The sequence below is a fragment of the Lissotriton vulgaris genome, chromosome 1_1 (assembly GCF_964263255.1).
Source record: "Lissotriton vulgaris chromosome 1_1, aLisVul1.2, whole genome shotgun sequence".
NCBI classification, from domain to species: domain Eukaryota; kingdom Metazoa; phylum Chordata; class Amphibia; order Caudata; family Salamandridae; genus Lissotriton; species Lissotriton vulgaris.
In genome coordinates this window covers 2,094,000,170-2,094,027,779 of record NC_141685.1, presented here as the reverse complement: position 1 = coordinate 2,094,027,779, position 27,610 = coordinate 2,094,000,170, and the positions used below count along the sequence as shown (strand labels likewise).

The 27,610-nt window shown below is 43.6% G+C and overlaps 1 protein-coding gene across 2 annotated transcripts in view; it reads left to right on the top strand.

The window, feature by feature from the left end:
* Positions 1-11,303: 11,303 nt before the first annotated feature.
* Positions 11,304-27,610, top strand: part of NTF3 (neurotrophin 3) — a 242,208-nt gene continuing 225,901 nt past the window's right edge. For both annotated transcript variants that reach the window (XM_086921238.1, XM_086921230.1), the window contains exon 1: positions 11,304-11,589. In XM_086921238.1, the coding sequence (XP_086777364.1) occupies positions 11,572-11,589 (18 nt within the window). In that variant the 5' untranslated portion in view covers positions 11,304-11,571. The remainder of the gene's footprint in view (positions 11,590-27,610) is intronic.

Below are 27,610 nucleotides of genomic sequence, written 5' to 3'. Positions count from 1 at the left end.
TGATGTGAGAAAAAATTACTTCTGTCAGAAATGATTAACCCTCCCCTGTAGGACGCCCCTGATTCCAGTAGTTATGGATTCAAATTTTAGGGGAACAGATAACATGCTCTATTACCCCCCTCTTATTTTCGGTGAGGATGTGGTCAACATTGGAGCTATTACATTATAAAAAAGGTCTACAAGAGATCATGAATATTGATCAAACTGAGGTTATCCCCTGGCTCAAACACATGTCATTGTGGTTGGAAGGGATAGGCTTGCTCCACTTTTGGGACGAGCCATCTGCATTGACCATGGCATGTAGCAAGCTAGTAAAGTCATCCTTTTGGGCGTATATCAATGATAATGTGCTGCATAATTCTAGTATGGGTCCCTTAACATCAAGATTCCTTTTATTTAAAGACATAGCCCAGTCAGTTTGAACCATTTCTAGATGAAGTTCCTACAAACAAATGCTAACAAATCTAGATGGGGAAGCAACCGCGATGACAGAAGTTACGAATAGTGCATGCTATGCAAAAATGTGGTCAAGGAAGGTGATTTACACATACTATTTTTCTGTCCCCAATATGATATCCCAAGGAAAGAATGGATCAAACCTCTTTGCAAAATTGTGAAGGTTAGACATTGCAGAGAGGCTGAGGCCCACATGCATCATTGTGACATTTTGCACTTCCTAATTTGCGAAAAATAAGGAATCGCAAATTAAGAAGTGCAAAATGCTATGCATCATTATTTTCGGTATTCATTTGTGATTTGGTAAAAATCGCAATTTTTACCGAATCCCAAATGAATACCGAATTCTTAAGTTAATTTTCGCAATTCCCATTGATTCCTATGGGCCAAAAGGCCCATAGGAGTCAATGGGAATTGCGAGTGGCACTTAGAAAATTTCATGGGTGCAGGGGGGGTCCAAAGGACCCCCCCATGCACCCCTGAAATGTATTTTTCGCATCATGTTTCACACACACATGTCCTAAGGACATGTGTGTGTGAAACATGAATGTTGAAAAAAAAACATTTTAAGCATTTTAAACACTTTTTCCAAATTTACCGAGTGGTTCAACCACTCGGTAAATTTGGAACCCTAATTGCGAATTTCCACTTGTCAAAGTAATGATGCATTGCTTTTAAGAAGTCGCAAATCTGCGACTTCTTAAAAGCACCCGCAATTTTAGAACTCGCAACAATGTTACGAATTCTAAAATTGCTTCATGCATCCCAAAAAGCACTTTTGCATTCGCAAACGGCCGATTTTAAGTAATCGCACCGTTTGCGACTACAAAAATGCTTGATGCATGTGGGCCTTTGTGTATAATGAGGACAGATACGGCACAACTGGTAGTTTTTGGTGTAAGTAGATTCCTATTTAACGTAAATTTATAAGAGCTTAATTTGAATTGGAACTGTAATAGCCAAGAGAAAAATCTTATATACGATTGCACTTTGTACTTCAATAACTTGTGATAAACCAGCGATTAATTTTTGATGTAATAAGAGGTCCATACCGAGTGGAGATATCAGACAATTTGAAAATATGAATATTTTAAACTTAAGGTTAGCAATTGATGGATTTTAAAAAGGTTACATAAAAAATGGTCTACCTTTCTATGTTCTTAAATCCTTTTACTGTATTTATTGAAGCTATTAGCTCTCTTAAATTGTATATTTAGAATGGATCATGTAACTGCTCTAATGTCTTAACAAAGTTTTATAATCAACTGATTGACAAATGTATAATGGGAATGTTTTATATGTAGCTTTTATGGTCAATAGACCGAAATAAAGCTTGAATGCATGAAAAAAATATGTATATTTATTACAAGTATTCAAAAGTATATAATTATATCCACAATGAAAAAATCAGTAAATATACGATACAATAAAAAACACAATAAAATCTAGAATCTAAAAACATTCAGACATATAATCAATATCAAAAATCGTCTTTGGAGCAAATACGGTACTTAATTCTATTTACATTTCTTATAACTGATCCTCTATTTTAATACACCCTATGTAAACGGTCAGTTGTGAGCGTATAACAATAAGGCCAAACAATTACTATGTATCAAAGTACTATCTCATTATAGATTGTGCTAACACAGTGTTTCAGCAGTTCTAGGAATCAAATCCCTGCCTTCTACTGCAGAATTTCACATAAATCTTTTCATATGAAAACATTTGTTCACGCTTAATTTCCACTTTGATCCCCTATTGCCCTCCTAGGACGTATTCCAAATTTAAGGAAATGGGGTCCCTCTTGGTTGTGCTAAATTTTCACAGATTATTTTTCAGTCCCTGGTCATGTACGATCCAGAGACCACTCTGCGACAGCATAACCGTCTTCTCCTGCTAGCAGAGACTGAAAAACAATCTGTAGAAATTTAGCATGTCCACGGGGGAGCCCACTATCCAACAAACTGAGTGTCATTGGTAGGAGTAAAGGGGGAAGATACAAAAAGCAACATATGTGGATTTGAAAAAGATATATGAAGAGCAACATGCCTGCCACCTAATATAATGAGAATATTACTCTGGCGGCGATCATATCCTCAATATTGGACAACATCCTAGGAGGAAAATAGGGGAACAAAGTGCAAAGTAAGAGTAACAAGCATTTACAATGCAATGGTATCTGCATTATTAAAGGTAGAGCTATTGGCATTGCTCATGACATTTTTTTTTTTATCATAAATAAATGGCATTTTTCATTTACATTGCCAATAGCTTAATCGTTAAATAAATGCATTGTCATTTACAATGCCAATAGCTTAATCGCTCGCAAATGCATGACCTATTGCATTTACACCCAACACAGAGCCACACACACACACACAGGAGAGCAAGCACAGCGAGGGGGCAGGGAAGAAAGCACAGCGAGGGGGTAGGGGCGCAAGCACAGCCTGGGGGCAGGGGAGCAAGCACAGACAGGGGGCAGGGGAGCAAGCACAGCGAGGTGCAGGGAAGCAAGCACAGCGGGGGGCAGGGGAACCAGGGGGCAGGGGAGCAAGCCCAGCCAGGGGGCAGGGGAGCAAGCACAGCCAGGGGGCAGGGGAGCAAGCACAGCCAGGGGGCAGGGGAGCAAGCACAGCGAGGGGGCAGGGAAGCAAGCACAGCCAGGGGGCAGGAGAGCAAGCACAGCCAGGGGGCAGGAGAGCAAGCACAGCCAGGGGGACAACCTCCCAGATATTAAGGCACACTACTGAGCATGCTAGAACGATAGCACAGACTTACTTTTCCATGCAACTTATACACAACAGGAAGATGTATGCACAAGACAAACTTGATCACAATACGCAGGAGAATAGAGTTCACACTGCACGCATGCAAAATCATGACAACTTAGCTTAAAAAGAAATAATCATACTCAGACCCAGGAAGTATAGGTAGACATACACTGTGTCATGGCTCGCTCAGGTTACACTGGAGGGTGTATACACAAAACAGCGGCATGCTCAGGTTACAAAAGATGGAAGTGCACTGGCTCAGGTCATTTAAGGCACTCAGTAGGACTGCTATCAAATTATCATTTCAATTGACAGATACTTATGTGCAATCAATAAATAACATAACCAATTCAAGCAGGAAACTACAAAACTTTCTTCACGTCCAGCCCTGTTTAAATGAAGCTCAAACTATGCCAGAATTTCCAGAACAGCCTCGTTAGAGCGCTACTAATCTCAATATACCATATCCTAAGTCGCCCAAGCTATTTTCAAAGACGGAAGGCTCACTAATAACAAGTTCCCCACAGAATACTCACATTTTCCGTGTCCCGCTCGTTCACAGTGGGCTGAGGTGTTCTTGTTGGCATCGTACTAACTGTTGTGAAAATCCGCTGGACAGGCGAGGATATCCGAGAATCCCTGAAAGAGTTGTCTCAATAGCTGTATGCTAGTCCAGAGGTGGGGCGAGTTACAGTCCTTTAACGCAGAGGGTGCAATGGGCGGGCAAGGGCACGGGGAAGGGGGGGGGGGCGGTAGGGGCTGGTAGTGCATAGAGAGAGGCGCAAGGGGAGGGGGTCGCCATCTGGAGATCAGCTTGGGTCCTGCTGGGCAATGGGTCAGAGGAACAAGGAGAGGGAAGAGACGCGCATAGAGGGGCAATGCGAGTAAAGGTTAAGAGTTGGTGGAATAGCTAAAGGATATGGCGGAAGGAGAAAGGAAAGTTGTTGGTAACTGCCCGCAATATCACCCGACCATTGACATTGCAGGGGGGCATCGGAGGATGGGGGGGAGCTGCTGGGGTCCTTGGTTTGCTGGCTTTAATGGCAGGGGGGAACTCTCTTAAAATATTATGATATAACTGCCCAAGCTGACGCTCCTCACACTCAGCCGCTATATCATAATATTTAAGAGAGCCTGTCTCCCCTCGCGGGCCGCCGCATGCTCCCACTCCACATGCAGACTTCGGAGGGGGTATATACCCTGTGTCCTCCAGTACCCTCCTCGCACCTGTGCTGAAGGGGCCATGCACAAGGCTGGCACTGCGGCGGGCGGGTTATATTGCAGGTTCCCACGCACCCCATTCCATGTGCAGACTCACCTGTGCTCTTGTACACAGGGTGATTCCTCAACTCCTGGTTCGGGGTAGTTTGAGCTCACACTGAAGCTGAAAGTGCGTTATTGCTGCAACGTGGGTGTGTGATAATGCTCCCGGGATGCCAACGGCTTCCGAAGTTCAGGATTGTGAAAAAACATTTCTCACGAGGGAAAGGGGGAGCGGGGATAATGGGAGGTGCAGGGGAAAGAGAAGAGACACGCAGGGCGAAGGACACGAGGGAAAGAAAAGAACAGAAAGAGGAAGAGAGCAAACAACAGGAAAGAGAAACGGAGGAAAAGGGAAGAAGTAGGCAGAAAAGGAGTGTCCAGGGTGATAAACTAGGGAAAAAGGCAAGAAAAAAAGACGAGCGCAGCTAGGGAAGAAAACTTACCGACTTGGGGGACGCTATGCACGCCACCATCCATCTCCGAGGCGAGGCAGAAATGCCTCAGAGAAAGCATCGTCATTTTGGGATTCGGGGCGTGGTTTTCGTTCTCTCCTCTTCCCATTGGCTGGAAGGTAAAATTCCAGCCAATGGGAAAAGGAGAGAAAGTAAAAAGAAAGAAGCTTAAAAAAACGCCCCCGAATCCGAAAAAGACGGGCTTGAACCGAGTGACGCCCCTCTCCTCCAATGGCTGGCCTCCGTTTAGGAAGCCAGCCAATGGAGAAGAGGGGCCGGTTCCAAGCTCCCTTTAAGAAACATTGAATCTTCGGAGCTCCGCCCACTGCTTACGCAGTGCGACGGAGTCCTCGACCTAAAAAACAGTTTTTATATGAAATGTGTTTTATGTGAATTTGTCCTGAAGAAGGTGATGATTTACTTAGGGTGTATTCAAATAGAGGATTCGTTATAAGAAATGTTTAACCAAGTACTTTAATTGCTGCACAGATCATTTTTAGGTCAAGCTCGACCTGCATTCAATGCGAAGCATTGATTGCTGTGTCTGCTCGACGACTATTGTCAGACGTATTTGGGAATGTGGACACGAGAGTGGCATGAGCGCAGATTTGACCTCGTGGGCACACACGGCGCTGTGCCCATCTCCCATCTCCTGCCTCGGAAGCTCCAACACCACACATGCATGCGCGAGAACCTACCCCCGCTGTCGCATACACACACATGCGCACACACACACACTGCATACATACACGCTCCGCCACCCCCCACTCGGAAGCTCCAACACCACACACGCAAGCGCATACACAGAGACACACACACGAGTGCCCATGCACGCACGCACCCATACATACAGGGAACCCACCCCCGCCGTCGCATACACACACGCTCGCACACACAGCACACACACAAGCTCACCAAGACCCCCCGCCGACCCCCTACAAGTAAGGATTGATAACGTTGGGCGCGTGCGCTTCTGACTCAGACAGCATAGCATAGCATGGCAGCGCGCACACATCCCCCTCACACCCCACTCACCAGGTTCTTTGTTCGTGTCCCTTGTTTTACTTCTGCCTTCCGTCACCGCACACTGCCTGGTTGTTATGTATTGTCTCGTCTCTTCGCAGCCTTCCTGCCTCTCCACTTTCATTCTTCCCATTCCTACCCCTTTTTCCGCCCTAGCTCCTCCTCCTCGCGTCTCTCCTCCCTCTGGCCTCTCTTTCCCCTCCTCCTCCGCCTCCCTCCCTGCCGTTGCCTTGCTGCAGCCCTTGTCGTGCCGCACTGTCACCTGTCGGGACGGTGCTGCCGGTCGCCCCGCTGCAGGCAGTAAGAGGGCGCAGGACGGTCCTGTCACCTCAGGCCTGAGCCCCCGCCCCACACCCAGTGCCGGCGCTTGGATGGGGGCACCGGGCCTCGCAACCGGAGGCTCAGAAGTCGGCCAGGTGAGTGAGTGCCTTTGGGAGAGCAGTCGCTAGGCGCGCGGGCCCCGTTGACAGCGCGCAGATGTCGGTAGTCAGGACTAAGCACTTTGTGGTGGCGGGGTCATTGGCCCGAGAAATGAGGACTCCCTCCCAGAAAGGTGACCTGCACTGCTTGTTATGCATGCATTAGTAATAACTTATGATGACAAAGCAGATCATCTGGCAGGGAGGTGTCCTGTACCAGGCTCTTGCTTATGTTTTGGTTCTGTCACGTCATCTCAGCTTTAGTTTCTGTCTTTCTTTTGGGTTCTAGTTAATGTGTCTAAAACCCAGTGAGTTCGAAATAGTTCCTGCTCCTAACCCCCTCACTGACGTCCCAACTTTTCAAAACTATAATAAAGGTCATTTCTCCTTGAAGCGAGGGCAGTGCTTCATTGTTCACTGGGCATCATTTCTATGCACCTCATGTTAGTTCTAGGTTTTGTACCACCTAGCTGAGTTATGGCCTTCTCGCTTGTAGACTGGGGGTCTATCGTTTTTGTGGGTTCTGGGACACCTTCCTTGTGGATTCTGAGTACTTTCCTTTGTTTACCATTTTAGTGAGTTCTGTGGCAACCCGTTTGTTGAGTCAAGTTGTTCCAAACACTTTACTAGTGGGGTATAGTTTCTATGCCCCCTACCTGTGCATTCAGGCTTCATGTTGCCAAAGTGGGGTTTGGCTTCTCTGGACCCCATCCCTATAGGCTTTTACACGCTATACGCATGCGGCATAGGACGCCAAACAGAAATGAGTTTACCGGACCGTAAAGGCCAATTTCCATTTACTATCGGAGGGCCACATGTGAAAACTTGTATTTGCAAATGGAATTTGATTAAGCCCTGAAGAAGTCCCATGGGGTAAATACAACACATATTGCATTACAAATGCTATAGGTATCACATTTGCGAAATTTAAAACTATTGGCATTGGAAATGACAAAGCAATTAATTTAGCTGTTTTAAAAACCATCACATAAATAAAAAAATTGTCATTTACAATACCAATAGCTCAAACTTTCCTAATGCGAGACCTATTGCATTGCAAATGCTTGTTTATATATATTATGAGCCTGAATGTTTTTAGATTCTTCATTTTATTGTATATTTACGATTTGTACATTGTGGATATAAATATATGCATTTGAATCGTTATAAGTAGATACATTTTTATATATATAATGAGACAGAAATAATTGATGTTTTCGTTCTTTACTATTGATATGAATTTTTTTTAGTGCATTCTGATTGACCTGACGATCAGTGGTTGTAAAGTGTCAGGACAAAAGAGAAATTCATTTTGTATTGGTTTTACCTACCCTGTCTCTTTTGGCTTGAAAGGGTGACTGACATTTTAAAGTGTTTCTTCAGGGTGAACTACCAACAACAATCGACTCCGTCTGAGAGTGAATGTTGCTAGCATTGCTCAGATTGGCTGTGCAGCCAGCCTGTTTGTTGTTGGTGTGAGCAAGAGCAGAAATACCAAATTCAGGTGGTTTCATGGGTTACAGTCAGCTACATTACTATTTTAGATCTAAGTGATGTTGCTCTCATCTCATGATGAACCACACTCAGGGAGATATGAGTTAAATGCTGAGAGTTCAAATATTTGCTTTGAGTTCGATAGCATTGCTCCTTTAAATGATTTGCAGCACACAACCAATAGAGTCTTATTGTTGATACTTTGTAATTGTAGGTGTTCTCTACATTTTTGTCTAACGTGCGCTTGGTGTACAGCTGTGGTGGTACATAGACGTGTACAGCCAGTCTATTGATTGTATTAAGACTTTGATTCGCCACTTCACAGACTGGTAGATTTTGCATTGATTTTTAAAGATGAACTTTCATTTAACGCTGAGATTCATTGTTTCAGCCTTTAGATGCGCCTATGGATATGCGTGTGTTCGTGCTCCATTCTAGGCGCATAGTGTTCGAGGTCAGCCTTCAGTGGCGTTACGCTAACTGAAAGGGTCATCTATAGAATGTAGAGAGAGGCTCTGTAGACTCCCACATCTCACAGATATGTATTGACCCTAGACTGAATGCCCCTCCTACCCCCGCCCGCCCCCCCCCCTCCCCAGGGCCTAAAAGTTGGGAGCCCCTGAAACGTTGGGGGCCACTGCTCCGCAGGAGGTGTGGGACTTGCATTATGCCCCTGCCGGCCTTCAGCGGGATGCCAGGCACCTCTAGGCACACGTCAAATTCGCAGAGCCCATCAGACAGAAGCGTGCTCGTGCGGAAGAACCTTTCGAAATGATCCGACGGGTTTGTCTTGGGGACTTGTAGAGGGCATAAAATATAGTGGAAACGATGGCTTAGAAAAATGCATGTCCATACAATCACACTATCGTTCACTTCGTGTTTCTGCCGCAGTGTGGTGCTGTTGCAAAAGCCAAACGTGTTCCTGGCACCCTTGAAAGCAGTCTTGGTCGAAGGACCCCGACAACCTTCCCAATATTCAATGAAATGCCTGTCTTTGCTAGAGTTGAATGAAGTCCGATTTCCGAACACCAGCTATGTGGAAGATGCTGGCGGATGCCTGCGCTTGGAAGCTCCTCACCATGCCGCACTGTGACGCTGGCACGGCCCCACGCTACCGTCTCTGTGCCCCCGGCCCTCGCCCCTGCGGACCTTCAATGGTTCCTGAGGAGGAATCGCAGCGAAACATTCTCACAATCCGTGCCTAATGCATTAAACCTGCCTCTCCATTGTTCCCTCGGCTTGCTCTGACCTCGCAGGGTATCACTTTCCAGCGTGTTCTTGAAAAGGCTTAAGTGAAAACAGGCAGGGTGTTCACGTTAAATACCCATGCTATTAAGCCATCAAATCAAAGAATGGTGAGAAATATGTCATATTTTGTAAGGCGTGTGTGAGAATGTGTTGGGCGCTGTTTGAGTTGAACCTGGTGTGAATGGCTTATAAAGTGAAAGTAGGCTTGGCTCCTGCACTGCTTGCTAGAAGCCTTGGGAGGCGAGTAGGACGCGGGCAATCACTCAATAAAAAACCTGTTGGACTCTATGAGAGACTTGGGTTTCGAGCCATCGAGAGCCTGCACAGGCAACCAATAGGAAACAGGCGTCACTGAATACATTAGTGCATTTTCATTCATTCTGAGAAAAAAAAAGTATGCTACCCCCGAAAATAATTTTTATTATGCGCATACTTGGCACGATTAAGCTTTCGAGGTCTCGAATTACAAGGCGTGTTGTCCTCATGCTAATGTGCACTTGGGCATAAACAAAATCCTCTCAATTCGACGGAAAATGCAGCAGAGAGCGCAGCTCTCGGCTCTGCGCAGTCGGGTCGCTGTTGAAGTTCTAGTTGAAGGTATCAGGGCGCACCTTATCTTCTGACATGGGACAGTGACGTTTTAGAGTCACACTGTGTCCCTCCGTGCCCGCCTCTCGTCTGCTGCAGCTGATGCTGACACCCACCGCTGCACAGAGCTTCCCCCGACCAGCGTCCTGCAACTCCCCCGTCCACAGAATGGTATATTCCGTTGGGAGATGCAGCCGAGCACCCCTTTGCTCGATTCCGTGTGTTGTTATTTGCCCTCGATTTGACCACAGAGTCCACCAGAGGAAGAATAGGCAGAGTGGTGGATCTCCTCTCGGTTAATGAAGCAAACTTTGAAAAACTTTTGTGAACGGAGGTGTGCTCCAGAGCGCCAGGTCTTGGAATAATGCTGCTGTGGAGGTTGTTTGTGGGTTAGTACTCCTAAATCCGAGCCTCTTCTTTCCTCCTGGACCCTCACACAGAGAGGGGAAGAGACACACCGGCGGCCTGTGTGGGGAACCGTCCCTGTCAGCCGGCTTCTGCTGATGGTATCAGTGGTTCAAAGAAAAGTGCAACTGAAACAGACCCCAGCCTGCCTCCAAGACCTAGAAAAGCGGCTAGAGTTTGGGGCCGTGGGTTATTTTAGTGGTGCGTTAAAGTCTTTTTAAGTGAGAAAGTTTCCGTGAGTAATTGATATCAGCGCATGTGTTGCTTCCGACAAAATCGTTACTGAAATAGAGTCATGGGTCTTCAGAGTACGTTTGCATTGCTCAAACACAAGCACAATGCCGGTGAAACTTGGCAGCAGGAGCACAAGTCCCCATAGCTGGCCTGTTGTGTACCGACTCTTACCTAGGGCCAGTTTCTGGTTTTAAGTTGAGTATTTGTATAGACCAAAAATGTACTGTATAGAGTAGACCAACATAGGAGTAACGCTCTGGGTAAGCTGTTTAAGCTCTGGTTTCTTAAAATGTTTTTTGGTGGATGGTCTGGAAATGCCGGAAGGTTAAGCGTTGTAGAGATTTTCCTGCCTATGCTATGTCTCCTTTGAGGTCGCAGTGAAAGCACAATATCTAGCACATTTTAAAGAAAATCTCGAAGTATTCTAGTTCACACGTGGAAGGTGGTCAAGCACGCCTCTGCGGGGACCACCGTTCATGAGGTTAAATGGATCTGCGAAGTGCCCCATATGCGTAGCTATCCGTCACAAGAAACCTTAAAACAACGGCCACCCGAACAGGTGTGCAGGGGATCCCGTGAAAACAGCAGGCAGCGAAAACAACAGGCCGAGATTTGCAAACTCACCACGAGTCAAGAGAACCCTCCCCCCACGTTACCTTTTCTAGGATGTGAAAATGTTAAAGCGACTTCACCTGATGACATACTTTTTCCTTTTGACACCCTTTCTTGTGTGGAAAGGACCGTGACCATCTCAAGCATATTTTTTTTAATATAAAACGAGAACATATGGCTTTCCGAAGCCGCCTCTCCCGGAGACTGTTCACGCGCTGGGCGTGACAGCGCGGGTACGTGGAAGCGCAGGCGTGCGGCCTGCGTGTGTCACTTGTGCGCGTGCCGTCCTCCCTCGCGCACAGACGCGGCCGTGCCACTCGCTGCGCCGTGGAGGTGAGCCGGAGCGCGGGCTGCGGCAGAGGCGCGCGGCGCCGAAGGGGTTAATCCTGAGAGTGCACAGCCATCTGGCTGGGCTGGTTTGTTATAATCGAGCAGATTATGTTCGCAGCCTCAGAGTTGAAGGTTCCTCTCCCGTGGAGCAGCGCTGGGGACCGGGCAGGAGCGCCAGCAAAGCGCGGCCACTCGGGGACTTTTGGATGAAAGATTTATCTGCGCTTTCCTCTTCTTCATGTCGACTTTTCTGCAAACATTCCCGCGGATGCCATGCTTACTCCTGCCACGGTAAGGCAAAGGGACTGAGGCAGTGGCCGGAGGGGGGTGGACGGGGGAATAGTTCTCTACATGGGGGCAGAGAGCAACGGGCCCACACCACCATCCACCCTATTTACCTCACCCACATACCTTTCATTGATTTTAATGATGTTTGACCGAATAACTTCTGGGGCCGTGGGAGACGTGAGCAAGTCAATAGCCTGAACAAATGTGCTGTATGCCCTGTGGCCCTATTGAATCCACATGTATGTGTTACATTTGGTTAGATTTTGAAGGAATAATGCGTCAGCAAATGGCGCGGATTGTGAAGGTTGCATTCGAAAGGGAACGCGCCAGCAGATGAAACTTAGCAAAAAGTTTGCTGGAGCGAGCAAGCAATGCAAAACCGGCTCGAACAGACCAACCTCGCCCCGGGGGGATGTCGTCGCTCTTGACAAGCGCAGCCGAAGAGCCGTGGTTTGTGTCTCTGCTGTTCCTCAACCCCAGGTGATTTTCCGCAGGTCTCTCTTGATTGAAGGACGCTTTTAAAATAAAACTGGTGTTGGGGATTAATTTGACGCATAGCTGCGTCGTTTAGCATGTTATGTTTAGATGCACTATTAATGCTACGCTTTCGTTTCTGTATTGTGTTGTCCATAACCGAATGTGCACATATGCGCGGAGAGTGTGCTCATTGGTGTTCACAAATAAGCGACGTATTGAACAACTTTCGAAATACCAGTTATTGGGATGCTTTGAATCGTGCGACTCCGGCTTGCGTTTGGAGACTTGAATATGTTAACACCAAAAGTGCCGCGGCATTAGCAGCCAAAGGCGATCCGTGCATGGCTCGGATAGCGTCCGGGCTGCTTCTTAATCCCCGCTTAAAATACCCCGCCTGGCGCGCGTTTATGCCACCCCTAGCTCGGCACAGCAGACACTTTGATGTGGCCGGTTCCGTGTGCATTGCACGGATGGCTTCTCACTCACGGGCCATGGGAGTGGGACTCCCTGATTGCCATGTGGCTGCAGTGAGTGTTACTGTACTCACTGGTTGAGGCACCAGACGTTCACTAGTGATACGGCCTCGGAGGTGGGTATTTGTTTAGCCACTGGCTGGTGTGTTTAACTTTTGTCATAACACACTCTGCAGAGAGCTATGCGCAGTATGCATACACAACGAGGCCGGGAGCAGAGCTTGCCGTCTTCTTGGGTCTCGAAATAAATCTGAGTGATAGGAAAACTGCGACTGCTTGCGTTGAACGTGACCTCGATGTGATGGCGGTCGTTTTGGACTAAGGCTTGCACCAAGTGTGTTTACTTGTTGGGTCTATGTGTGTAGTAGTGCTATGAAGGTCTGCCACTTCTGCTGCTTAGTCGAAGTAGTAGTGCCTTTGGCTTTCTCCCTGTTGAAGTCCCTCTGGACAGACTCTTATTGCCTTATATGTCAATAGCGTTGAATACCATGGTGAAGACGCGTCGAGGCGCTTACGTAGGTTCAATCAAAAGAAACTAGTACTCATGTAATCGGCCTCAGAAGGATGACAGGCTGAATACACTGCAATCATCATCGAACTCTACTTTTGGGGGATGGGACTAGGCTTGCGCGTCATGCAGCTGAGCTATCGTTCGGGCCAAATTTGTGATCTGCATACCTGAAAGCGCATCGCGTGAAGCTGGTGATCACCTGATGTCATGTTCTAATGTTACCATTTGTATCTTGTGGGCGCCATTGATGTTTTGATGGCAGCTCCTGCCTGTTGAACATCTGCCAAAGCAAATATTTACTGCCGGGCACTCAAGTGCTCAACGGGACAGGCCTGGTGCGCCTTTTCTCCAGCTGCCTGCAGCATATTGGCACTGTGGCGAGGGCTCCTGACAACCTAAAATGGTGGACATGGTGGTTTCATCGGAGATCCGGAGCACTTGAGAAACAAGTGGTTTTGTGTTTTTTTTTCTTAATTTTTATTATTTAACTGTCTTTCTTCATCTTCAGAGAAGTGCGCCTTGAACGGGTGATGCTTTGCACACACACGAGAGATAAAATGAAGCTCCTTTGCAGGTACACGGCATAGCATGATGCTAGTAGTGTCTCGTTCGTTAAATCTCGCAGGATTTAAAAAATTGTTTCTAAAGAGTGCATGCAAAATTACTTACCCGTGGCCGGCTCCTTTTGGAAGCCACTGAAAAGTTATCGAGTTCGAACCGCACACTTTTCATGACAATTTGCGTGTTTTATGCATGACATTCTCATGCACTGTAATTCATTGTCATCATTCTGCATGTATCTGGGCTCATAGAAGCGATCAGTGAGTGGCACGTGACAGGAGAGAAGCACGTTGACAAGCAAAATGAAGTCACCTTGCCACTGACTTGGCTGCCGTATTTCCCTAGAAGCCTAGTGAACGTGGGGCCTTTCGGCACACCCCTTCGCGGCAATGCTTGTGGGGCGGGCGGGCTACAGTGCTATGTCCGCAGTTTACTTTGTATAGATTGGGGAATTAGCCAGACATACATTGGCTGCGGTTGTTTTTTCACACAAAGAAGAACATGTGTGATGGTGTTAGAAGTTCAGATCTTGCATCGGGAACTCCACCTGACCATTCTGTTTTCTCTGCATTTCTTCGCTTTAGTGCAGTTCTTCAGCTGCCTCCGCGCTGCCCTCCATATTATTGGTCTGCCCTTCCGCCTTCTCTTGTTTCTCTCTCACTCATCTCTTCTCTCAGCCTCTGCTTGTCCCCCTGACACACTCTGCTTTTTTATTACAGCTGTTCTGCCACGCTGGTTGTCGACCTCCCACTCTTTCCCCCCACTATTTCCTTTATTTTATTTATCCTGCACACCACGATTGCCACATCAATATAGAACTTTGGGTGGAGGGGATCACAGTTGATGTTAGTTGATGGCTCTGTCGTGAGTTTGGGACGGCACGGACCATTCTGGTACTTCAAAATGCCTGTTTCCGCGGAGGGGGGAAGTGGGGGCGGAGTGGGGGTTCACCGCAGCAAGGGCTTTGTGGTTACCATGATTCCTCTCTAAATCGGTGGAACTCCATGGGTTGTGGAAGCAGTTTTTCCTGAGATGTGGACCATGGTTGAGTGGTCAACCCAATGGCTTCCTTTCACCCACTAGGCCCCAGTGCTTCAGAATAAAAATCTCACCTGGGAGCCCTGTCATGGTCACGGCTAGTAATCTTCCAGTGTCCATTTTACAAGCTTTATAAAGAGGGCTATGCTATGTTTTGAGAAACACTTTGCATCTTTTACAATTTACTTGACTAAAATACATTGTGGCCAGTCTTTTTGTTCCATATAAGCTACACATTTACTATTAAATATGGTGTAGAAGTCACTTCCCAGTGCGTTCTCCTCGTCAACAGGTAGCTATTGAATCATGTGTTTATTAACATTGGACTTCATAACTTGGTAATATTACCCTGATGTTCTGCCAATCAAATAAAAATATGAACCATAACCAATTGATAACATTGGAGACCGATGACCGATTTCAAGATGCAGCTGGGAAAGTAAAATTGTCAAGTGCAATATCCACTAAGGTTAGCTGCACTAAATTCTTGCACATCCTGTTCAGGGATATCCTGTCCAGCATATCAGCATTGCCAAGGCAATATCTTAATCAGAATCGTAGTCTATAAGTTTGGATAGCTAAGAGTGTGACACAAGCGAACCTCTTTGTTTTCAGGTTGGGAGATACCGAGGTGGCATAGGGCGGAAATGTACTGGCTTATCACTGCAAATACCTTGTTTTCACATTGCTGCTGAGAGTTGGTCACAATGCATAACCGAGGCATGCCTAGCTATAGAATCATTGGACATGAGGCAGAGCTGCAGACTCTGTTGAATATTGTCCGACAAGCAAATATAATGTGCCAAGAGGCAAAGCAACCAAGCACTCCATTGAGAATGGCATAACATAGGGACTGGATCCCCCAGCATGCTCCACGCCCTCCCATTACCCATTCTACACGCTGCCACAGATTCTTAGCATTAATATTGATTCCACTGATCAGCCTGCATTGATTCCACGGTTTGATAAGGCAAAGAGCTTCGATTCCTCATCCTTTTGTATATTTGTGAATTCTCAAGTTGATATTAAGTTTTGGGATCAGTAGACCTTTAGCGCAGAAAGTAAGGACCTGCGAGGACAAAGGGCACATATTTGTCAATATATGTTTGACATTTTCCTACCTTTATAATGTAAAACAATGAAAGAATTCTTGTAGCACAGTTAACATTAAACATGTTAATATCACCACATGTTGTTTTCTTTAGGAGATTACATACTTCCATAACTATAACTCATATTCTAAAACAAGTATCAGTGTAACATTAAAATAATTCAGTTTTTGATTCCAGACCATTCTTCGGAATCTTGAAGGTTCCGCATAATTTTGACAAGGCTGTAAGATGCCCCTTATGTCCTGTAGGTTCACTAGACAGCCTGCAAGGAACTCTTGGATTTTTTGAGGTTGAAGCAGCCTCCACAGATCTCTCAACCGCGGTGACGTTCCTTCACTGGGGTGCACCACTGATAAGAGGCAAGAGCATCACACAGTTGTTTAATATTTAGGGGTGTCCCCTTCAAAGTAGGAACGCAGGGGCTGCCTGTAGTGGTGGGTGAATATAATGTTGTAGCCTACAGCATGTCAAGAGTGTGTTTCGTATGAAGGGCTCACCTGCTGCATTGCACACGGATATATTGCCCGAGTATGGGAGGCTGAGGAAGTCTGCTCGCAGAAACAACCAGCTTTTTTTGTGTGTCTACAGTAATATCCGGCCTGGCGGTGTAGTCAAGGTTTTACCAGGATATGCCCACACTCCCACTTGAGAGGACGTGTCATCACTTCCTCTGCGTAGCCCCCGTCAGCACACTACGCCAGGTGGCTTCAACTGAATTGTGTGCCCATTACTCATGGCCCAAGTACAGCAGTGACGCATAATTCGGAGCAGCGGTCTGCACGCAATGACATTGACTTAGCCTCTAGCGCGAGAGTCTGTTTGTGTGCACCGTGTGTGAGCAGCTGTCCTCATTGGTTGCTTTGGTATCATCCAGACACTTGCCACATGTTTTTGTTTACTCTCGCTCCTGCTTCCCTTTCACTGCAGCCGTCTGTGGAGGTCTTACCCTGTTCCCTGCTTTCCCTCTGATCTCAGACTGTAATACAACTAGCAAAGCTGTCAGTATGGTTGTAGATAAAATGTTTCTTTTTAAGGCACTATGTGAAAGAGTTTGGGTACAGTCAGTGTTTTAGGGACATATGCAAGGTCAGGGCACACATATTGCACTTCTTAGAATTATGTCCTGTATTTTGAAATTGGACTAAACCCAACCTAAGCAGGACCAAAATTGCCATTTTACATGCGCCTGTAAAAGTAATGCAGGCATGTTTTTCAGGGATGTGAACTGTCCAGCAGGACGCGTATAGGCAAACAACATTTTAATACATTTGTCGAACTCACTTTTAGATAAATGTAACTTCTTCAGCATTCATTGCTACTTGTACACATGCATTTACAAGTGAATGTCAAGTGTGGTCAGGGCAGGGTAGCAGCAGCTATCCCTGGCTTGTCCATTGCTATCCTAGGCTCTGCCCACGCTAGCCCTGGTGTCTGGGCTCATCAAGGCAGCAGCAGAAACTAAAAGCTAAGGGAGCTCTGAGATGCTGCCTATTTTATATTTCAAATCTGAGGTAGTAAAGGTGGGACAATGGGTCAAGCCCGTGACGACCTATGGGTGTGTGATGTCACTTTCAATCCCCATACCCTGGCATTTTTGGATATGGATGTTCGTGCATAAAGATAGACAGCTATTTAGGATTATTTTGCTTTAATTACAAAACCTTGTACTTGAAGTTGGACACACCAGTACATGCCTGAATATACTGTCATCTTCAAGACAAGGGTGGGCTTAGAGATTCAACAAGTTTTGACGGGAATTAAAAACAAATGCTTGAGACATACAGGAGAAGAGACGATGTTATTTTACCTAGGATTGAAATAAATACTGGTTTCCAACAAAAACAACATTTCCTAAGGTTATAACTACAACAATGAAATCATGCAGTTAACATATTGTGTAATGATAGGTATAAGATCTTAGAATCACCATGGAACGGCTAAAACATTGTACGGCGTCTCTGATGATAGAAGGTACAAAGTGTGTGTATCTTCTCTTACCTTTAAGTTATCAGCATTTCACTGCATAGTTTCACAGGTAGTGTCCATGGCTTTGGGGTGCTCACTACATTGCACCTCAAAGTCTGCCTACAATCAACCCTCATCACTTGGTCTCAACTGAAAAAGGAAATGTATGAATTTTGCCAGCTGATAGGCCATCTGGTACCCTCGTTTTACCTTTAATGTTTCCTCAGAATACACTCTGTTTTGCAATGCATAAACTCTTTATCTGTGCCTGAGAAAATCCATCCATTTGGGTCTTTTGATGCTGTTTCCATAAATCAGAGAATTATTTGCCGAGGTTTACAACAGGGTGAAGCTTGCTTCTTCGCCTTAATTTTATGTCAGAAAGAGAAACACCACAATAGAGAATTAGTTCACTTGTGCGCCTTCAAATAGAGCTATCGTGCAATATCTCATTTACAGTCTCCTAGAACACACTTATATGGGAAATTGTATGCTGGTATGGAAGTGAAATGGGTGTTTTGGGAGATGTTGGAGAACTGGTAGTGGCAATAGCAAAGGTGCACTTCAGTTTTATTTGAGCATAGTGGGCATACCGGGAAAATGCTGTGAGAGGTCCTGGAGGGGATAGTTTGGGCTTGCGATGGGCTACGACCGTCTAAACCTGCGTGTGCAGAAGGAGAGAATTATCTGAGATGGGGAGAGTGGGTCCCAGTTGCACACTGTGGTCAAGGAGAGCTGGAGTGTGAGAAGCTCTTTACGTCCTGGATGTCACGTTATGTGCTAACATCCGCTTATGTATGCTATGGAGTCTTCATATTTTTAAGTCTGACTGTGAACTTAGGTAAAACTAAAGTAGTGACCCGTTAGCATGTGAGAGATGGAGTCCAGTGGCATCTGGGTTGTTTTAATCTGGATGTGGTATTACGAGTATCATGTTAAGTGTGGTTGAGTGTAATTATCTATGCCTTTGTCCCCTGGCAGAAACCAAAAGAGATGCAGTAAGCAATATCAAGTGCAGCTGTGGTGACTATTCACTATAGGAAATTAAAAAAACATACAGTGGCAGGACAATTCCAATAGTTATATTTGGGGCTGCAAGTTGGTTTGCTGCTGGCAAGTTATTATTTTATGCATTTGAAGTGTGGAGAGAAGTTGTGGGACATGGACTGTCACTACCTGTCAATGAGATTAGGCTGGAATTAGGCTACACTTGTGGCGGCACCAAGACGACTGCGCTGATGTTCCAAGATAAGTTACCTCAAGTGAGAGGCTGTCAGTACCACAATCTTTTTGGCAAAGAGGGTAAAGACAACTATCTTTAAGAGACCCTCTCTCAGAGTTGGTTGTATTTAAGACTAATTTCTTGCTTGCTGCTGACCCTAATCAGGTTTCGCATAAGTTAATGAACTCTTGTGTCAGAAGGAGTGGAAGGATGCTGAGGATCATTATACTTTTTAGATAAGTAGGTATGATCTCTGTTGTATGAACTATACCTTCAGGGCTCTTTGCCCCTATTTGGGCATCGCAATCCAACCAGCAGACGCAATAAGCTTTATGCACTCCTAACTGGGCATTTGCACTCCCGTGAATGTTATGGGGGCTGTATGTGGAATGATGACAGAGAAACTCTGCAAGCTTCACAAGACTGGGAGGGAATGTAGAACTTATTTACTCACCCACTGATCGAAAATAAAGAAGTGCTGAACGAATATTCACTCGTTCCCACCGAGGAATCGAGAAATAGTGGGGGGCCCTTGATGACAGCAATGGGCTCTCCTGTGGATGTTACTAAAGTAAGGGACACAGTTGCAATCAATCATTTCATCACACAAGGTATGAATGTGGTGAGATTTTCATGAAGACTAGATGAGAAGGGGGTAGAGCTGACGGTCAGAGCTGACGACTTTGGGGTTGGGGAATCAGGTTCGAGTTTCCGCGTTGGATCAATATCCTGTGGTTCTGGGCAAATCACTCAATCTCCCCAGCCCACCAAAAATGAATGTGTCTTGTGTAATGTAACTGGTGCTTCAATACTTCTGGGCCGAGTTTGTGCAATGTAAACTGCATAAAAAATGGCATGCTTTATACAGGCTGTGTTTTTGACCTTTATTTATATATTTTGTAAAGGGCTATAAAACAAGTCATTAAAAGTGGAAAAACAGACATTTTTTTTCCATGGGGATGGTAGATTAAGACAATCCAACTGGCATCTTTCTGATTTTTTAGCAGCATAAGAAGCATAAGAAACCAGAGACTCACGTTGTACTATGAGTAGTGCAAAGCTTTAAATACCATCTAATTGTAATTGTAGACGTTTTTGGCTTAACCAAGGTGTAATGACACGGTTATTTGCATGTCTACAAGGATACAGCTTTGCAGGGCATTTTTCTGCATTTCTTGCAAACTGGGTGAAATATCATTACATATTGCATCTGGCCTTTAACAGTCGAGGTTGCTGTGTCTGTTGAAATTGTACAGCCAATTGCAATTTTTCATGTGATAAGATAGTAAGATAGGGCGAACAGATAGGATTGATGTGTATAACTCTGTTTTGATAAGATAACATTATCGTGAAATATTGATGTCCACGACTTATGATCAAGGCAATCCATAAGAAATCAACTTGTAGAATTAATTTTCAAAAAGTTGCTTATTCTTCGAGTAGCATCGTAGAGCTTCAAACCACGCCCTTCTGATAAACTTTTTTGATCCTAGACCAATTAGGTTTGTTTTTCTCCACCACAATTCTATAATTTGCCCAAGAAAACCGTGCTAGGTGGACTTAGAAAAAGACAAACTCTATTATCAAATTCCTTTGATTAAACTAAATTAAAGGTGCAGCTTTGTTGCAGATGTTTAGCAATAAAATAAAGTAATTATGTGTATGCCTTTATGTTATAAACATACAGTTGCAGGAGATCCATTGCAATAGTATTACCAGTAAACAAGCACACACAGAACCATCTTAATTGCAGGCATGTTTCAGGCTGTAGTCGTTTTGTGACACCAATTTTGGAACATCTTGGGGTGCCATATAATTTTTATCCGACTATCCGAAACAAAACACTCCAATAAATGTCCACCGGTTCTGAGTGAAATTCATAAATCTCGTACTAATCCCATCAGAATGCCACAAGTTAGTACTCAGATGGCTTCCAGCATTCCACTGGAATCTTTCCAAAACAGATGCAAAATTCAACAACGTGTTTTGGCAGAATACTTGTAAAAAGCTCACCTGAGGGAAGGTGTTATTGCTGGCACGATGAACGCCCATTCAAACAGCACCAACTATCATTTTAGAAAAAGTTTTATGTTACACGAGGCCTACTCACCAGAGAAAGCACTGCTCCTCTGTAAAGTGCATATACTTCAAACAGAAAGTTGTCGTGTTCTTTCAATGACTATAGTTTTTTATAGCATTTTAAATCAAGCTAAATATAAGATTCAAAATAAAAACTCGCATACAATAGTTAAGTAAAAAAATGGTACCAATCATAACAGTAATACTAAATAAACTTAATGATAATAAAATGAAGAGCTAACATATTTAGCTTCATTGCAATATCTAATAAAGCCTGAATTATTCTCATTCAATTGAAAGAGCTCAAATGAATGAATGAATAGTTAGTAAACAAAACCAAACTACAATAAAACTGTTTTCTAATCATTCGTCATGCATACTAAAAGCTTAAAATATGCCAAAGGTTCCACATCAGAGTACAAATAATTGTGTACTAGCGCTGAAAGTTGCTCTCATACGTGTTATGGGCCATTTTAAGCAGACATTAAAGCAGTCATTTTTCACCTAAGAAGATGCTTATCATTGTGACAATAATGTGAAAAATCTTGCAATATTGCTAGAGCTTCAATTTTAGATAAAATTCTATAATCAACAGAATTCAATATATCACTGATTTGGCCCAAAATGTCTGAAGCGAACAACAGCACATTAGAACATGAATCAAATAACGATTATATGAAGCACCAGCACATCATACAGAATAATCCACAAAACCCAACCATTTTTTATTATTATAGGAGAACCAACAGTAGTCGTAAACCTAATAAACAGAAGAGTTTGACTGTGCTTTTCCCAATTTTTCTTTACTGATAATTTTTTCCAAAGATAATTTGAAAAATGCAAACTTTTTTTCAGATTCTTTTCTTTGCAGACTTAGGGCCTCATTATAAATTAGGCGGTGTGCCAGCAGCCACCACACAAGCGCCCTGCTGCCACACTGCCAAATCCGTACTGAGACGGCCTTCCAGATTCCATTTGAATTCCAGGTTGGGCGGTCCTGCTTTGGTGGACCCACGGGGGTGCTGTGCTGAGTCTCTTATGTGAGCCACCTTGGGACCGTCAAAGCGTGTTCCTGCATGGCATGGACTCCGAAGTATGCCTGGTGGTAGCAGCAGTACCATGGCGGTTTGACTGCCCAACACAGAATAAGGCGGTCGGACCGCCACATGGGTTTTGTGGTCCATCGTACCGCCAAACTCATATTCAGGCCCTTAGTCACTTTAATTAAGGAGATCAAACCAGAGTAACAGAATGCAGTAGCCTACTTCAGAGTGCACGGGACTTCAGGCAGATGCCTTTTCAGGACCTGGTTGCATTAAATGTTTTGCTTTCGGTCTCCTTTTTGTGGGCCCCTTTTAAACCAAACACAATAATTTTATATAAAAAGGAGTTTCCCCTATTGTTGAAATGACGCCCTACGGCCCCATTCACCCTTCCACACTGCGCCTATCTTATGAAGTAGTTTTTATTATCCTAACCATGACACATTTTATGATGTGTCCGTGATAAATACCATTATGTAAACAACTATAGAAGTGTGGAGCTCACAGTGAAGTTCTTAGCACCTCTTTCTGGGTCCAATTCATATTTTAAAGATAATTTTCCCACAACTTACGATTTGTCTATGAGAAACATTTTGATATTTAGAATTCCATTGCCTTATCACAAAACACTCGTTGTGGTCTGGAAGTCAGTGAAAGGCATTCATTTTGAGGCCAACTTTCTCAAAGATTAATGTGCAATATAAACCTCACACCTACCCTAAAATCTCTGGAAAGTGTGATGTCAAGTTTTTAAATAAACCATCTACCACAACAATTTGACTCAGCAGGCTAGGAAGTTTCGTTTTTCCGTGCCTATCATATTTTGAAGAGCTTGCCTAGTTTATATAAATTTTCTAGTAACTATCAGGCCTTAGGGTTTCTTAAGCAATTGGAGATAATTTGGGGGTGCCTAGTTCTTCGCGTGTATAGACTCGCACACAAGTAACATTTAAAATTTAATTATAGGAGCATATCTGAATCAAAAACCTTCTTTTGACAATATGCTAAAATTAATCCACTTAAAAAAGCCCAGAAAGACAAGACTCCACTAAACAGTAAGACGCAGTAGCCATTTAATCTTTCTTTGGCCAATTGGCTCTCTTCACGGTGGGCCTAGAGTCCGATTGCATGGATTGTGCAAGTGCATTTTTGAACCAACATTCTCTTACTACAAAAACAGAAATGTTGTTAATACAATTGTAAACCAACAAATATACAGACTGACCTGAGTAAATGTTTCTTTGGCACTTATAAACCAGTGAAAATGGCAGTGTAAAATTAGATCTGTTAAAATTCAAAAGCTTTGCTTCAAATACGCATTAGTGCAATACCAATACAGATATTCTGGTTCTTGGGATCCAGTTAATCTGTTTTCTAGATGTCTTTCATTTATGTTTATCAACCTGCATTGATGCGAGTTGATAATAGGTTACCAAACATTTTCCGTAAAAACATGGTAAAAACACGTACTTTAAAAGCATGGTTTTCTTATTTAGCTTAAAAATGACTAAATAGTTTACTAAGAAGAAAAAGATGTTAAATGCAAGGAAACACAATGAATATGCTTACATTAGGAGTCGATTTTTTAAAAACTATGAGAACACACTACTGGTAGGAACAAGATCATTATTGGTCGATGTGTTGAAGTTCCTCATGCCTGTGTTCCTGCAGAGCCTGATTGCATGGTTATTAGTTTTATTTTGTTCTCTCCCTTTTCCATCCTTGAAGAATTATGTCCAATTTAGTTGAGCTGTGAGTGTCAATTTTTCTATGATTAGATATGGAGAGGTGTGGCTCACTGGTTAGAGGCGGCAGACCCGAGTGCAGAGAACGGCCTGGGACCAGAGTTCGATTCCCGACGCGGCAGGGTCTTGGACCAGGATCAGCGGACTGATAATTCTCGCATCGGTGCCTACTCCGACCGGGGAGCACACTCGGCAACTCTGGGCATTAGCTTGCCTCATCTCCACAACGGCCCCACACAAACGCCGGGGATGCCTGGTTTCACCTTGGAGACCCCCAGGAGGGACTATCTCACAGGGAAAGCCAGGACGGGTTCCCCAGCGGTCTATAGCGCTACGAGGCCTCCGGGTAGCAGTGCGCTTTACAAGACACAACAATTAACATTATTAAATCTGTAATGCTCCTCCAAGTACATTTTGAAAACAATTTTATTAAGATAATGGCATGTAAACTATAATGTCTGTCCATCATTGCCCCTTCTGCTCCCTCAGAAAACTGCTCTTTCTTTATTTGCGTATTTGAATCCCCGAGTTCCTATTGCACTGCTTTAGGGTGAACCTGTGTTATCACACAAGAAGTCGTTTATCATTTTTTTTCTTCTATTTTTACATCTCAGTCATTTGAGTTTCCTTGATTATAGTGACTATGGAGATGCTGCAATGATTTGCTGAGGCTTTCATATACCTCAGATTTTCTGTGTGTATATCAGGACAATATATTAGTCCTTCTGAAAAAGTTAATGGCACCAAATCTAGCAGTTGTATTGAAGTATTGAGAAAATATGTTGGGTGCAAAAGCCTATTTAAACTTTCGGCAATACATTCATATACACAAGACTACCCATTATTGGTCGATGTGTTGAAGTTCCTCATGCCTGTGTTCCTGCAGAGCCTGATTTCATGGTTATTAGTTTTATTTTTTTCTCTCCCTTTTCCATCCTTGAGGAATTATGTCCAATTTCGTTGAGCTGTGAGTGGCAATTTTCCAATGATTAACATTATTAAATCTGTAATGCTCCTCCAAGTAAATTTTGAAAACAATTCTATTAAGATAATGGTATGTAAACTATAATGTTTTACAAATTGAAAGCAGCACTGTTGTTTTATTGTGTAGTAGGTTCACAAATGGCAAGACAACAAATCCACTAGCCAGGAGTAGGGGAAGTGTCTGGAGCCATTTTTGCAAGAGTTCCAAAAACAAATATTGTGTTACAACTGTGGCAAATCTGAAATTATAAATGGGGTTTTTATCTCCATATTGTAATAATGTGAAATGTATTACCCATTTTCTGGTAAGACCTTAAATGTATTCAATATCTTATAAGGCTTTCTAGCCAAACTCCGTAAGTGTAACTTTCCTTCAGTTAAATTATTCTTTATGCTGCAGCTTGGCTAGTAGCTGGAGCAAGACCCTCTGATGACATCAATACTCAAAAGCGCCTATTCCCTCCTTCAAGAAGCTAGAACTGATTTCTTGGCACATAAACAATTGTGTACCTTGTCATGAAACCTAATAAGAGAAGCATCAGGAAAGAACATTTTTTATTGGCTTCTCAAATCTTACGCAATAGATGTAATAAACTTTGAAAGAGGTGGGTGTTAGTCCACAGGGAAGTCTCCTATGTTAAGAAGGTACAATGTACACTCCCCATCTTCTGAAATACATTAGTGGAAAAGCCAACAGATTTGACTGTCCTGAGCAGGGGAAGGGCTTTCTTAAGATAGCAACTGTTAGGAAAATGAATTGTTCACAAAACAATCGTTACGTGGGGCTCATTCAGAAACCATGTCCATGTGTTAGACCGAGCCACATGCTGTTTGAAATAATGACTTTAAAAAAATGACAAATACATTCTCTATCTGCACTTGCTTTATGGCGGTGTAGTGGAAAGCAGAGTTATCCCCCTCCCTAGTTTTAGATCTGTGGAGTGATCACGGACAAAGGCTATGTAAGAGATTGACAGTTTGTGAAAAGCAACATTATGGAGAATGATTGTACTGGAAGTAGCATGGACTCTTGGAGCCATTGTTCGGAGAAATTTTTGTTGAATTAATTGAATTTGATTACATTGCATGCAAGGTTGGGTCATAGTTGGATGACTATGTTCTGAAAAGATTTCTGAAATTGAGATAAAAATGTCGACAAGCCCTCCCCTTTGGTTTGTTTATATATAATAGGATGGGACTGTGAATTTGTACAACCACCAAATATTTCAACTCATTGGAATCATTTGTACAACAGTAGGCATTGTATGATATTTTATAATGTACTTTTTGTAAAAATATTCACTTTTTGAGCACTGCGTCATCTGCACTATATTCACTACTGTCCCTTTTTACTGCACAACAATTAGTTCAATGCATTTTTTTTGCAAGAAATAAAGTTGTCCCATGTCAATTTCTAAATTCAGTTGTCATTTAAAAAAAGAAATTGTCATATAGGATGTGGATCCTTCTAACGCATAGTGGATGCTTCTGCTTCTGAATGAGCCCCAAGTGTGTATTGTTTGTGAACAAATATTCACTCTGGTCTAGTGAGCATATACTGGTGTCTTTGTTACATATACTTATTTAGGAAGATTAAGGCACTACCACAATGAATGTAATAATTAACACAATGATTTTAAAGACTGCTCTCCAGAGACAGCTGTTGAAGAGATCTCAAGGGATGGATGGCAGCATCAAACATACGGGTTGTCACAACAAGTTAAAATACTGCAGTCTTGACCATCTGAAGAAAATGCTACATGGTTGTGTAGGTTCGTGAATATAACGAATTGCAGTATTCAAGTCAACACAGGGCAGTCTACACACACCCAACGTAGATAAGGCAGAGCAAGAATTTGCTTATAAGACTAGGTGTGAAAAAACTTGAAAAGGGTACTTCTGCGACCCAGCATGCTCAAAAAGTCAGTGTCCAACAAGAACCCCAGGTTTTTCACTTCAACTATGGAGAAAGAAAACAATTTAAGTTTCCACTGGGCAAGGGGACTGATATCATTTTGTTGATGCAACTAGTTTATGTTTATTTTTCTTATAAACCGCACGAATACCGAAGTGTCTTGGCGCTGAAAAGTGTAGGAGAAGGAATACAGTGAGAATGTTTGTGACCTATGTAGATGTAAAAAACAGGTTTTGAAATTCTTCCTGAAAATCTGGAGATTTAGCAGACATCTCAAGGATATCAGTAGTTTATTCCAGAGTATAGTTGCACAGTGTGTTATGGCTCGACCGTCCCATCTGGCTCTTTTAGATTTTACAGTGTTCATTAATCCTTGAGTAGCCGATCTCAATGCTCGTGAGGGAGCATAGGCTGTAAAAAGCTTCTGAAATTTAATTGGACTTCCTACATTTAGTGCTTTATGCACCAGTGTTAACACTTTAAATTCAATCCATTGTTTGATGGGGAGCCAATGCAGTGATCTTATTCCGGCTGATGTCGATTGTCCTCTGCGCAACCCCAAAAGAAGTCTGGCAGCCGCGTTTTGCAACAATTGCAATTTTTGTAACTGAAATTTATCAATACCCAGGAACAATGCATTCGTATAGTCCAGCTTTGATAGAAAAAGTACTACCATCACAGTTTTCTGGAGTACTAGGGGAATAAAAGGAAACATTTTTCGCAATACTTTTAAAAGAAAAAAGAAAGAGGAGACAAGGCTGTTAACCTGGGCACCAAAGTTCAGTTTGTTATCAAAATAACTCCCAGATTTCTAGACTTGTCAATAGGATGGGGGGCATTCTCCAGCCTCCACCGGCCACCAGGTGATGAAGACTTCAATGTTGTCTGAATGTTGCTTT